The 15,025-nt window shown below is 38.9% G+C and overlaps 1 protein-coding gene across 1 annotated transcript; it reads right to left on the bottom strand.

Moving 5' to 3' along the window:
• Positions 1-11,935: 11,935 nt before the first annotated feature.
• nanos1 (nanos homolog 1) lies at positions 11,936-14,380 on the bottom strand. The gene has a single exon (XM_031317221.2). The coding sequence runs from the start codon at positions 14,257-14,259 to the stop codon at positions 13,552-13,554; it is 708 nt and encodes a 235-aa protein (XP_031173081.1). The 5' UTR covers positions 14,260-14,380; the 3' UTR covers positions 11,936-13,551.
• Positions 14,381-15,025: the final 645 nt, after the last annotated feature.

The raw sequence follows: 15,025 nt of genomic DNA, 5'->3' as shown, positions 1-15,025 counted from the left end.
GGTCAAACGCTAAGGTCACAAATTTATTAAAATTAACAAAGAAACACTAGATGGTGCTAGAGGTTAAAAATATACCTTGACTCCTCTTGGATGAGAACGCAGGTCCACCATATGGGCTTATGAATCACTCTCCAATGAACTGAATTTTTATTGTATACTTTCATACATTTGCACCTGTTTTAATAACTCCATAACCTTCTGTAAACTGTTGTATTGTGTTCAATAAATTTTTTATTTATTGCATTTATTGCACTTCAGGCAAAACACATACGTATATGAGGTGATGTAACTTGTGGAAACTTGGTTCTGTTAAACCAAATCAGGGTGGTTACAGCATTACTAATCCAGCAGGTCAGTCACAGTCTAGATTTTATACTTTCTCAATTTTTAATATTTTATTGAGCATTACACTGTACACCTTTTTTGCTAATGTAAACATCTGAGAAAGCTTCACTTCATCATAATGTTGTAAACTAGCTGAATATCTTATTTATATTATACGTTAGGGGTTAACTGTGAACGAGTTTCAAAGAAAAGATCCTGTTATGGGCACAGAAAGGCCATTAAGGTCGTTTGAACAAGATATTAGTGGACAAATACAATTAAAATACATTGTAGCAGATGGGAGATGTTTGCTGTGGCTGTGCCAGATGGAAAATGTTGCTAATTATGAAGAAAAAGCACAATTTAGACTAAAGTATAGGGCAGATGGCAGATTGTAAATGGCTATTATTACTGACCAAAACTCCCCTATGATTATAACCAAATGAAGAGAAAAGAAGAATGTTGCAGTTTGTTTTTGTTTTCTGTAGCTGGTTGGAGAATGCATGGTATTAACAGTGCCATGGTTTGACATTTGTTTCCCACTGGGGAACAACTCGAAACAAGAGATATCCTATTGCATGGCAGTATAATTGGATATTAACAAAACCTTACTTCACACTGCAAGTTGGTTTTGTTTTGGCCACATAACACAATGAAAGTCTTAATAAGTTGAGAGTGAAATATAATTTTCACCCTCATCCTGATAAAACTTTTCACTCGCAAATCTGTGAGTGCAGTCCAAACTAGAATTTCAGTTTTGGCCTTTAACTCAAAAACATCATACTCATCAAATGCCCCTACCCTAACCCTAACCCTTTGATTAGTGATGGATCGTCATTGAGCTACAAGTATGTTACCCCTGCATGGTTACATAGACAGCCAATCTATCTAACTTAGAGTATGTGGGTCACCTGCTGTTGTCGTACACTTCACTGTCGTGCATCTTTATTCTTTCAATTACAATTACACATAGTATCCATAGTCAATAGGCCAAGATAGGTACAGCAAACTCCATAATCAGTCAAGGTTCCATTTACAGAAAAATAACGACTCCATCCAACAAACGCCAACAAACACAGACGGCCAGCCCACACTGACCCAACTGTTGGTGTTTGTTGGAGTTTGTTGGCTTTTTAACGTTTTTGGTTCAGTTCTTTTGTGTGAAATGTCTTTAATGTGCGTAACTTTCCCCTCTCCTGAAAAAAAAAAATGTATCACAAAATGTGAATAGAATTTTAATGCGAAGGCTTTATTTCATTTGATTTGAGCTGCATGTTCTTTGCACCCTGGTCAATTTCAACATCACTGTTCATCTACATCATAGAAATTGAGCTTTGACAGCCAAAACTCTTACAATCAGATGAATAATTCACTAGTTTCAGAGTTTTACTTAAAGCCACTATGTGTAGGATTTTATGTGATTATTATCCTTAAATTATTCTGATGACATAAGTTATTGTTGGTAGAAAAGAGTAGTGATGTTGGTGTTGGTGTGTTGGTGTTGATGGTTGGTGATTTTACTGTAGCCTGTAGTCTGTTGCCGAGGAGATTGTGAACCCTGTAGATGAGGAGTGGAGGGATGTTGAGATGGTGAAGTTTCTCGATCATCTGGTTGCGCGGAATTGTGTTGAAGACCAAGCTAAAGTCAGCAAAAAGGATTGAAACAAAGCTGTGTGGAAATGACTCAGAAGTGCCAGGATTTAAGACTCTGCGTAACTTAGTATATAGCCTAGTATTTTGTTGTTCTCCGCTGCTACGAAGTCTCTTGTGAACCCTCATCTGCAGCACTCAGTTGTACAAAATAACCTTTAGATTTCACTTAGACTTTGAAATACTTGCCACCAGACCTTCCTTGCTCATAATCATTCCTCTGAATACAGACGGTGTTTGGCTTCACAAATGTTATGTGTGTGTTCTATACCTCAAAACATCCATCTAAAGGTGCAGTTGCATTCAGTTCCTGTTTCCAGGAAGCTGAAGAGGTTTTATCTTCCCAGTTGAAGTACCTCTTCCAGTCTTTGGGTTGTGCTGTTGCACCATCTTCCTTCACTCCAGTCCAAGTCTTGTTTGCCCACAGACTGGCCCGGTATCCACCTGGAAGTGGTACAAAAGCACAGTTGTGCAGGAAGCTTCTGCAATTTCCTCCCTCTTGCGTCACAAAACGCATTACTGTGACTCTCACCCAAACCACAACCACATGGGACCTGGTACTGCGCTGGAATTTTCCCACTGACAAAAACACATTAGCAGTACAGAGCTAAGAACGGAGTGGATCGTTGGGCCGAGCTGTTGCTGTGATCCCTTCGATGAATGAGTCTCTTCTTAGCAGCACCTGTCGTGTTTATGGGAACAAATGAAGTACAGCGTCTGTCCAAATCTGCCCCTCTTCTTTATTACCTATGTCAAATTGTAATGTCCATTGATTATTTTGTATTTCAAGAGACGTTTCTCTGTCTTGTTGATGTTTGAGTTGTATTAGCTTTTATTTGTGTGTCTTTCATGTCTCAGCTCTACAGTTGCAGCCTACTTTATGATGCTTTGCCAAACCGCCAGTGGTGGTGCTTGATCTACGGTATGTTCAAATTCAGAGACGGATAATGCAACAGTAACAATACACAGATTTGTAAGAAATGCATCTTGTTTCTCCTCTCAGAAAATGTAATGTTAATCACTCAGCTTTAACTTGTCTTTGAGAAAATACTGCAACAATTGGGCATACAAAAACATTTAAAAGCATGTACAGAAGCTCCAAATTGCATCACCCACCCATCATCCTACAAAAAAGTTATTTCTCTTATTCCTGGAAAGTCACAGAACTTTGTCAGTGACTCACAACAGTGTCATCTTCTGTTTCCTGTATCATGATAGTTTGGTAGTGCTGACTTATTGCATAGATCTTCTTCTAAGCATTAGATCCACAATTTGCATAGAAATATAACAGCTGGATAAAGTCCAGTTTAAATCTAAAACCACAAGCCAAACTACTATTGATTGCTCCCACCTACAGAGAAATAAATCTTGTAAGTTTTCCTGAAACCTATATAGTAATATTTCCATCGGTTTCACCCAGAAAGCGGAAAATACCACCCTCTGGCAGTTTTAATCCACTGCATTATTAAAGAGGAGAAGATAGAAAACAGATCAATTTACCACTTGGACGGTGATCAATGTAGCAACACGATCACATCAAAACAACCCTGGGCCATTTTTAATGAACATTTTGTCTACTAGAATTAGTCACTAGATACAGTATGAATGAAAACAAATTGTGGTGCATTAAATAGTAAGTGCTTGAAAACAAATATACTGGTGTTAAGTACGTTACCCCTCTGAAACTATCTCATGAACTGTCACAGGTGTTTACAGTCACTCAGGCTGAGTTATTCTGGGAGGTCACCAAGCTTGATATGCTCAAAAGGATCTTAAAAGTGTATCTTTCCCAATGTCATGTAGTATACACTATGTGCATTGTATACTTCCATACAAGATAACAATGCACACTAGGGATGTCACGAGAACCGATACTACCGACACCTTCCGGTTCTAAAATGACAAAACACCGACGATGCCCATTTTTTATAAACACCGTAGGCACCGTTAGCGACGATGCCAGTGTTAGCAGCATCGGTGCCGCCCCTCTTCCGGAACTGATGGGGGCAGTATACGCTTTAGAGTGTTCCAGTCGATACATTCAGAAGAAGGAGGTCACGAACAAGTGGCCGAAGTCACGCCCTTCTACTGCAGGTGCATATCTTTCGGAAAAATATGAACAAGAGTCAACTACCTGACCTAAAAAAACGGCATGTTCACTGCAAACTCACGGTCCTCTCTTTCCGATTTACAGCCCCCCTCTCTTGGCTTCAAATAACTCACCGTTGTCGGCTACGGCCACTGAACAGGCTACACGTTGTAAACAGCCGTGGCCCGCTTGCCTGCTCCTCCGGTAACGTTAGCCGTTAGCAGGGTTAGCATGGCGGCGTTAGCCACAGTTAGCCAGGACCAGTCGGGATCACTTTACTGGCAGTGTCTCAATTGTTTTTGCAAGTAACCAACTCGGGTACTCTAGCTATATCATTCAATGTGAGTAGCTACACAAATGTTGAAATTACATAAAATGCCCGTCCCTTGTAGCCGTGATAAATTAGCCTGAAGCTAATACTTAGCTACCTGTTCAGGAGGAAATAAGCCAACTCTGTGTCATTTTGGGCTGTAAGCTGTCTCCATCTTTCAAATACAGCTCCAATATTTACCCGGGGTTTGTAACGTCTCTGGTCATGCAATTATTTGAAACACTGTTGTTGTTTTTGCGAAGTACCTTTTGAAAAGATGCCTGGAAGTCTGGAATGTTTCTGGGGAACCTGTTGTTGCACTATGACTATTAATTGCACTTTATTATGTTGTTCTATGCTCTATTGCACATGTTTTGTATGTCTTGTTATGACTTTTTGATATTTTCAAATATTTTAATAAAGAAGTTCATGTTTCAAGTTAAAGTAGTAAAGGTTTTTTTTTTACCACATCGAGAATCATGTTATTTTACTGGTATTGGCAGAGACTACTGAATTTTTGGTATCGTGACACCCCTAATGCACACAGTATACTAATTGCCATGGATTGTCACAGTTTTGCAGTTAGTATACACAAATCTGTTTTACGCTCTTGTACTAACAGGAAAAGATGCAGTGTCTGTGCTGTTAAATAGCAATCTAACGTTTACAATGTCCCAATTTGCATACTGACAAAAAAGAGCAAAACAATTATTTATTCATTTTTATTCTTTTGTAGATTTTTCTGTACCTACGAATTATGTAAAATGTTTGCAACTGTCAGCTCCTCTATTTCCCTTGTGCATTTCATTTTCACACAATAGTAAACAGCATTTTTTTTGACAATACTTACTTTATTCCCTTTTCCAGTGTGAACACACTAACTACCTATTATCTCCCAAACACCAAACAAAACAGGTGAGTTTAAATGTCAATCAAGTGTAGTCTGTCTATGCCACACCTTTAATACAGTACACCTCAACTCAACCATATGACAAATATATATATATATATATATATATATATTTGTATATTGCAATTTCACTTTTTTGTTGATTTATATTTATTTACAGTTCATACATAGTCAATTGGCAGCTAGATAAATAAAGGTTTACACATAGTTTAACAGTGAAAGTTCAGTAAATATATGTTTCTCTCTGCTGCTAATATGGCTGTTTGTGCATAAGAATAATAACATAAGAATATGTTTATTGCACAGTCCAAGAAGTGGAGGATAGAGCGAAAGCATTGAACTGATGTTGAACTCACACCTTGTGCTTAGTTCATATAACAGAAGCAATCCATCTCTTACACTTTGACCCTTTTTCCAACACTGTAACTAAATGTCCATATCAGTCCTTTACTGGTATCTTTATTATTAGTCTCTAAATAATATTAACACGCAGATCAACTTGTTTTGATAAATGGCTTCAAATCCCCACCAGGCCATAATGTGACGGCTAAATATGCTATCCTCTTTGCCTCCTTCATGGAATGACTTTCATGCTTGGCTGCTGTCCAATTTTATCTCCAGGAGTTGCTAGGCGACAGGAACATCCTCATTGCACAAGTGTATTCTGGGAAATGATGGAACCAATAAACGAATTCTGCGGATCTGTAACTTATTATCTGCTTTCAACATTGTTATCAAATAGGTCAATGAAAACGCAGGGTGCTGTGAAAATTGACCGTTTTTAGTGTACAGTAGTATACCATGAGACAGCAGTCACAATGCAGTGTGTTGATGGGATGAGAAAGATGCCTTAAATCTTAAATGTTAAAATTTCAAGTTATTTTAGTTCATCTAATGTGCACTAACTTCAGAAGTTTAAACAGGGAGTATTTATAACAGCAATGATGTTGGGGAATTAATACATCCTCTACGTCACAGCAACAGCAAAGCTACAGAGCATTAACTTAGTCTTTATCACCTGCCAGAGGGGATCCTGCTGCTTCCTTCTTGGGGATAACTACTCCGAGGCACCACCTGACTGATAAGGCTGCCCTTTAATTAAAACATGTTTTCCTCAATGATCTCCACTTTTTGGCAGAATGTTTTCTTCTCCAACCGAGCTCTGCAGAGCTGCAGCTGTGCAGATGATCGTCATAAGATTTTCAAGAAATAATACCATCTTTACCATCATCAGAATAATGCTTATTAATTAATGTTTAGGATCTAACTGACACTGTAGGCTTCCCAGTGAACCTATTGGCCTGTTATACTGAGATCATTTAGTGACATCCCATCCAGATGATGAATCACACCAAGGGAAAAATGCACAAAATGATATATAAACTTCATGGATTTTTTTTTTTTTTCTTGTTTCAGCTGTGAGCAGTTGACACCAAACTCTACAATCTGACAAGCACGGGCATTTCGTGCAGTGATTGGCCAGGTGTGCAGAAGTGAAAAAGCAGGCAGGGTTGAAACTTATCTCTCAACCTCTTTTTCATTTTGTTTGTACACGTGAGTGCAACATAATGAAGAATGAATCCCACCAATAAGGAAAAAGAAAACAGGAAATGATAGCTTTGAAGACCTAACTTAAAAACAATACTTTAAAAAAAGATGTTGGTATGTACCAAAAATGGTCTTGGTCAGCTAGTTTATTGACAAGTTTAGGCTCTAACCAGGGTTGTATCTCCTGTTATGTTAAGAAGCCTTGATTATCTATGCTGATAAGAGGTCTTAGTGGGACGTAGCCGTACGTAACACTGGAACAAGCTGAATGGCAGCATTGCACACAGAAATACTGCTGCTTTGTTGCAGTGTAAAACGTTAGTGTAGTGAATGAGTGGCAACAAGCATCTTTTAAATGTAAATGCTATTAGTAAAATAAACAATAATTTCATCTTTCAGTTGGATTCATCATCACAGTCTGCAGAAACCTGTTATCTACATAAGATGTGTGGAGGAAATTAAATTCCTGATTTTAGAAACTATTTATGAACATGAGGCACAGATAAGAACAGTAAACAAGTCCCCCACTGTGTTGTTTTTATTATTGTTGACTGTCTATGCATATGCCATTAATAGTGGATTTGCTGAAAGTGCCCAGAGCCAAGCCGTGACTGAAGCAGGACAGAGGACTATTTGTTTCAAATGCAGAACAACTTTTTAAGAAAATTCTGAAAAAAGTACTCACTGAATAAGTGTTAAGATTACTTGATGTGACTTTTGCTGTGCAGATCTTCTATGGCTAACGCACCAGTGACTTGGAGGATTATTTCAACTGACAGTACATCTGCACCAGTGAAACAACCACTGAGAAATAAGCTGATCATGCTGTGAAAGAAACTTAATAACCTGTCTGCCTCACTTAAACGATAACGGATTTTGGTTTCAAATAAATCCTTTGTGAAATTTCAATTACGGCCTCAAAGCTGTAATCTGCCCTCAGAGGGACAGAGTTGTTATCGCAGAGTGCTGCGAATGGTCAGCACAGTGATGTTGACAGAGAATTAAATAACATTATACTTGTCATTATGATCTCTTCTACCTCAGTGATTTTGAAAAACACTGCATATAGGAGGTGTCACAAAACAGTTATTTTTTATAATACCTTTCATCACCACAGGGGGTGATAATGTGTTGAAAGGACGTTCAAGCCAAAAACCTTTTTTTAGTTTTTTTTTTTATTCCAATTTTAAAATCAAACCAGCACCAAATCACCAATAAGCCATTTAATGTGAAGGCTAAAGGTGGTATCCTCTTTGCCTCACTCTATGGAATGACTTTCATGCTCAGCTGCTGTCCAATTTTATCTCTAGGAGTTGCTAGGCGACAGGAGCATCCTTATTACAAGTGTATTCTGGGAAATGATGGGACCCATAAATGAATTCTGCAGATCTCAGACTTATCAGCCTTCTACACTGTTGTCATGAGGGTCAATGAAAGAGAATGATGCTATGCAAATGGGCCATTAGGTAATTTAGCAGAGCCATTTCAGTATTTGCTTTGTCCTGCCTGGAGAACCAGACAGATTAGGTTTGAATATTACAGCTCTATTGCACCAGTGTTATGAGAATTGGTATGTGAACTATTGTATTTTGATGTAGTTTTTCAGTCCGCATCATTAGAAAGCAAATTGTGTCCATCTCTCTCTCTCTCTCTCTCTCTCTCTCTCTCTCTCTCTCTCTCTCTCTCTCTCTCTCTCTCTCTCTCTCTCTCAACTGGTCGTGTCAGATGGCCATCCACCTAGAGCCAGGTTCTGACCAAGGTTTCTGCCCGTTTCTGCCACACCAAATGTTTGCTCTTGGGGAGATGTACAATATAGTGTAGTCTAGACCTATAAAGTCTCCTGAGATAACTTCTGTTATGATTTGACACTATAAATAAAATTGAATTGAATTAATTCAAGAATATTTGAAAGCACATACTGTATATTTCTGCAGCCAACCTGGCAGCATACAGCCAACAGAGAGGCTATGATTACTGCAACAATGAAGAGCCCTCTTCATTGTTGCAGTAATATATATATATATATATATGTATGTATATCATTATTATGGCAAGGGTTTTCTGGGAGCTGATGGGACCCCAATAGATGAATTCTCCAGATCTAAAACTTATTATTTGCCTTCAACATTTGGGTATATGTATAACATTTTTTATATGGGTCGGTGGAGAAGAAGGACGGTTATAAAATGGTCCATTGTTTTATTTTATCATTTTAGGATGGCAATATAATGTACTCTAGGAAAGCATACAGCAAACACATACAGTGCTCAGCATAAGTGAATACACCCATGCTAAAGTTGACTAAAAAGAGGAATAAAAAAATTATCTTTTGGAAATTGATCTTAATGCCTTAATTAAAAAAAATGAGGAAAAATCTAACCTTTAAGGACACCAATTTTCTTTGTGAATGAATAATGTATCGTAAATAAATAAATGTTTTTCCTTAAAATACATATACATATATATACATATACACATGCATAAGTAAGTACACCCCTATGTTAAATTCCCATAGAGGAAGGCAGATTTTTATTTTTAAAGGCCAGTTATTTCATGGATCCAGGATACTATGCATCCTGATAAAGTTCCCTTGGCCTTTGGAATTAAAATAGCCCCACATCATCACATAGCCTTCACCATACCTAGAGATTGGCATGGGGTACTTTCCATAAAATCATCTCTCAATGCAAATCAAACCAGCTATTAGGCTAACTGAAATAAAACCATGCCAATATTATTTGATAATATATAATTCATATATATATATATACAAATATTTGTGTTTAAGAGTAAAATTGTCACACACATGAGATTTAAAATTGCTGTGATGCTGATAGTGTATTTATTGTCACAAAAATCTATTAACTATTCTATCATGCTACCTAGCAAATAGCCATACAACAAACAAAAAAGCTGAAAGTAATAGATAAGTGGTTGAAACATCCAAATGCTTCTATTCCAATTGACGACCAGATGATAGCACAAATGCAAACTTAACCTAACTTGCTGAAAAAAAAAGAAAAGAAAAAAGAGACCACAACTAAACAATTGCAGGATAACTTAATTGTAAATGGATTCACAGCCATGAGGCAACCGCAGCCACAGTGTTTTATAGATAGATAGATAGATAGATAGATAAGACATCACACACAACATACACATACAACATAAACAGGATAATAAAATAACAAATCCACATGAATAATATGGACAATAAAAGAAAAGATACTAAATAAAAAATCCACATGAATGTACTAAGGGATGTATAAGCATGAGACGCTTGCAGTGACAGGGCAGGGACTGACCCTGTGATTCAGTATGCATGGTAAGGTGCTCTATGAGAGTGTGTGTCATGGTGGTAGTGCAAATAAGTCCAATAGTGCAAGGATACAGTCTAGAGACCAGCATTAAATATGGACAACATAAGAGAATAATGTAAACATAGTAATATAAAAACTAGATCTATCGGGCAATTCCATGAAGCCCTCCCATCTATCACACGGGCATTATGAAGGAGTGCCTGAGCCCGTCTGATTGGGCTGGTACACCAGTATAAAAGGTTGGGAACCACTAATCTAAAGTAACTACAGCACGTTAAACAGGAAACATTCCATCTAGCCACCATGATGATGAGCTGTGTGAATGAATGAATCCTGTAAATCACATTAACAGCAAACACTAAATAATGCAGTAGAGCATTAGCTAAATCGTAATCACCTGCCAGAGGGGATCCTGTTGCCTCATTCTTGGTAATAACTACTCAGAGTCAACACCTGACGATAACGCTTCCCTTTAATTAAAACATTTTCCACGCTCATCTCCCATTTTTTTATAAATGAATATTCAGTACATGGCAGAACTTTGGTGCACTACATCTTGTCTTTAAATCCTAAAACAAATCTACCTCATATGTTGTGCATAGAGATTTCCTGTGCAAACACATATCGCATACAAACCAGCCAGCTAAGACATATTATATGATCATGAAAGATACATATCTCATAAATGGTGCAATTAAATAGATTATACGGGCCCTGCCTGCTGAGTGGCTAATGGAGGCAGCGGTGTAGAGGGAATAAGACCTTTTAGCTTACTGTGTGCATGAAATGCTAGCCCACCAGGCTTTTTCACCACTGTTCTCACAGATATAAATCCCTGTTGCACTTAGTAGTCATCCATTTTTAATGGCGCAGCCTCAGCTGGAGAGGAGGGGGAACAGGGAGGAGGGAGGGAGGAACAGCCAAGGTGTGGATGACACCAGCCGGATGCCTCAGGCTAATGTATGTGCAGTCTTCTTGATGTGTTTTTTACTGTGTTCAGCGTCAGCAGCAATTATGAACGTCTGAGGTTGTTTTGCTGGTGAGTCAAGCCACAGACTGTAAAGCCATTCATGAACCCTTTATGGTTTTACTCTATTTATTGTTCTCTCATTGATAGGACATTTGTAAGAAACCAAAAGAACCAAGCACTCCCAGCTGCACAACTGTGTCCAGCTCTTTCCATAAAAACAAGAAACGGCAGCAGCAAAGCTTCCTGCCTGTTTTGAGCCCCTTAATATGTCTGCAGCAGCCATTCCACAGATGGCAGGCGGAGAAGGCCGGGAGGGCCAACTATTCAGTCCACTTCAGTGCAAACATGATCCGTTTGAATGGCGAGGCATAAGCCAAGACATTCTTGTGTGGGCAGACCTCCCTAAACAACCGCGAACAACCGTGGCACTGTGTTTGCCCTTCAGAGACAAATCTTTAAGATACCAGAGCAGCAGATCAGTTTGAGTTTGTCCAAAAGAAAAGGTTAAAGGGACGTTTTTCTCTGTTAAATGTGTTGTGTGTGCATGAGGGCTCAACACTTACATGAACCACATACAGTCTGTGTTTGAGGCAGTTAACAGGCCAATTAGGGCAAGCAGGGCCGTTCTTGTAAATGTGTTTTTAGTCGACTTTCCTGCTTGATTTAATCAGACCATCTGCAAATCACTAAATCAGTCAGTAAGCCAGTAATTCTAGACTCTTACACAACTTTTCTGTTTTAAAAAAGGGTTTATACACCCACTGAGTCAGATGTTGAGTAAACCAACTGAAGAAGACGACCACATAGCTCCAAATATTTGATAGGTTTTTATTTCTCTAGTGGATTCATACGTTGTTAATCTGCACAGCAGCATACAGGAAATCGTGGTAAAATATAAATAACAAAGTTCAACAGTGTTGCTTTTTCTATTATTCATTTAATCAACAAAAAAACTCTGTTAAAAGTGGCAAATTTTGTCAGCCTTTTTCAATATCCACTTTCTTGCACACTCAAGAATGTAACATTGAACAACTAAACTTTAAAAAGTATGGGTATAATCATTATTTACAGACAATCACCTTTTGGTGAGCAATGCTTATAGCTTCTTGGAAATTCACTTCCATCATGTTAAATGCAACAAAATGAAAATACAATTATGTTATACAAAGATCAAAAATACTATCAAAACCCTTATTATAAATGGCAGCACTATATCAATAAACTGCTGTTGACATTTTACATGTAAGTACAAAATCCTGTTGAGGTAGCGCCCTCTGAAGTCACTTGTAATGCTAAAATACTGAATAAACATCACTTTATATACAATACAGCAAATCTCTCTTCTTTCTTCAATGCAATTGTATTCCTTTGGTAAACAAAACTGTCATAAATGTGCAGTCCTGCAAGTGACACTTTCAATCATACATTCACAACATTTTTGCATCTTTTTTTTTTTTGGGATTCTTCAGGAAAGAAATAATGGAATAACATGGTGTTGTTTTCTAACATTCATTTGCTCTTTTTCACCCCATGTTTAGAGTGGAAGGTAAATGTGACTCACAGAGCAGACCTGCCCATGAGACTCTCTGGTGGATACATTGTCAGGGAAAACCAAAACAAAAAAAAAACACCAAAGAGAATGAGAGACGGGACAGAGAAAAGAAATCCAGTGTGTCACCCTTATTTGGGAATGTAAACATGAAGAAATGTAGGCTAGTATCTCTCATTTCTGACTGCTTGTGAAGTCAAATAACGTTCTCATCACATAGGATTGGAGAGGTTTGGCTTGGCAACAATTGATTATAATGTTCCCCAGAGAGCATGAGCCCTAAACAGAGGCCACATTGTGTCTTTTTTTTTTTCTTCCTGCCTTGCAGATTGAATGTCAACTTTTAGAGCAAGTTGGAAAATATGTTGTGGAGTTTTCAGGCAGGCAGATGGGATCAAAGAGGTCCTTCTCCAGTCAGACGCACACAAGTACTCATTAATGACACATTCTTGAGCTTCTTTAATGGCAAACATAACTTTGGTTTTCTAAGACGAGAAAGAAAATCGCAGCGAGTTTAGCTCACCGTACAAAAATACTTGGTAGAAATATGACATTCATCCCCTTTGCCAATGTCAGTGTGTTTCCCTACATGACCAAAATACTTTTCTTAAAATGTATTCACACTTTGTGATTATTGATACATGTATTTATATGCACACGCTCAAATGACTATAAACTAGCAAGAAAAAATAAATCCAATGTATAAAGCATAAAATTATTCTATGTGGATAAAAGAACTATAAAAATATAAGAGATCTTAGAGGGGGGGAAAAGATAAAATCAATATGTTTATGGAACTGGGATAAAGGCTAGAGCCGAAATCAAAACAGTCATCTGGAAATTGTTCAGTGCAATTCAATTTACTTTATAGTCATGTCTGTTTAGAATATTTTCATCCTCTTACCACCCACAGCCCTCCCTCCCTTTAATGGTCGCTGGGATGGCTGGTCTTTTGACAGTGGGCAGTATTTTATCGTATGGGCATTGTCCCCGTTGGCACTGCAAAGAGGGCAGGTGTAAGCCCTCAGAATCGGGCACACAACCCTGCCGTCCGGAGTCTTCAGGACGTGAGAGCCGTACACCTCCTCAGGCGCTCCGTTATTTCGGCAGAAGACGCAGATTTTGGGCTCCTGCTTGCTCCTGGAAGCGGGTTTGCGCATCTTCCTCTCCATGCCGAACAGATCGAACCCCGCGAACCCTCCGAAGCCCACCTCTCTCTCCGGCAGCTGGACGCCGAGCTGGTTCTGGAAAGGGCTCAGTATAGAGAAACGCTCTTTCAAGTCAAGGATGGAGGCTGGCGGGGGGCTCCCGGACGGGCAGCAGCAGTCCAGGTGCCCGCTCTCTCCAACGCTGCCTGCGATTACGCACGGACACGCCGGGGAATCGTCCAAGCCCAGGGTCGCTTTCAGGGACTCGGTGATGGAGTTTGGGTTCTGGGGCATGCTGAGTTTATTATTTTTCGTAACCAACGTCGTCAGCCCGAGATAGTCGTTCCAGAAATTAAAAGTATAGTCATATGGGCTGCGCGCATTCAAATAGTTGTGATTGAGAAAATCCATGGCCACTTCTGGTCGTTTGCTTGCGATCATAAGGTGAAACAACCAGAGTAATCCGTAAAGTCTTTGTAGCCAGAGTTCGTCTCCAGGAACGGTTCATGCACAGCGATGTGGTCTCCAGTGTTCCTGTTATGTTTGAGCGTCCTGCAAACAGGCTTTCTGGTTATAAGGACCAGGAGGGCGGGGCGCTATTCCCTTCAAAACCAAGTTTGTGATCAGGTTGAAAGCAGCCTCCCTTTCTTCAGAGCCACATTTAGACAGATTTGTTTTGGTGCGCGAAGGGGCTTTGTCGACATCGATCATTATTCTGGCGTTAGGAGATTTCGGGCATTTTCATGAAGAAAAAAAAAGTTTTTAGTAGTTAATGATTTGGGCAAGTGCGCAGAGAAATAATTTCGCGCACAAAGCCTTACTGTAGTTAATGACATTATTTCGGCGCCAGTACCGATCAATTAGAGGAAAATAGCTCGGCTCTTTGTTCCCCCTTGGTACTAAAACGTTACAATTCCGCAGGTTTCGTGAATCAATATCGTTAATCATTGAGCAGGAATACCATCAACGCTAACTTGGGCGTTCACACACCTTAACCCCTTGCGTGCCAGGAGCAGAGACCCTTTGTTCCATGTAGCAGCCAACCTCTCACTGTCATGTGTTGATGCATCCTATTATGTTAAAATTTAACCAATATAAGGCAAACCTATTAACTAAACCTGAAAAGGTTTATGGATCCATTTACTGGACCTGCACAGGGTGATTTTCATTTCAAATAACCAACTTTGATTATGATAGGATAGTAAAT

Source organism: Sander lucioperca, chromosome 1, assembly GCF_008315115.2.
Source record: "Sander lucioperca isolate FBNREF2018 chromosome 1, SLUC_FBN_1.2, whole genome shotgun sequence".
Classification (NCBI taxonomy): Eukaryota; Metazoa; Chordata; class Actinopteri; order Perciformes; family Percidae; genus Sander; species Sander lucioperca.
Note: the sequence above shows the minus strand (reverse complement) of the source record. Positions and strands in the feature narration are given on the sequence as shown.

Coding starts and splice junctions, on each gene's coding strand:
- nanos1 (XM_031317221.2), bottom strand. CDS start 14,259: ATGATCGCAAGCAAACGACCAGAAGTGGCCATGGATTTTCTCAATCAC.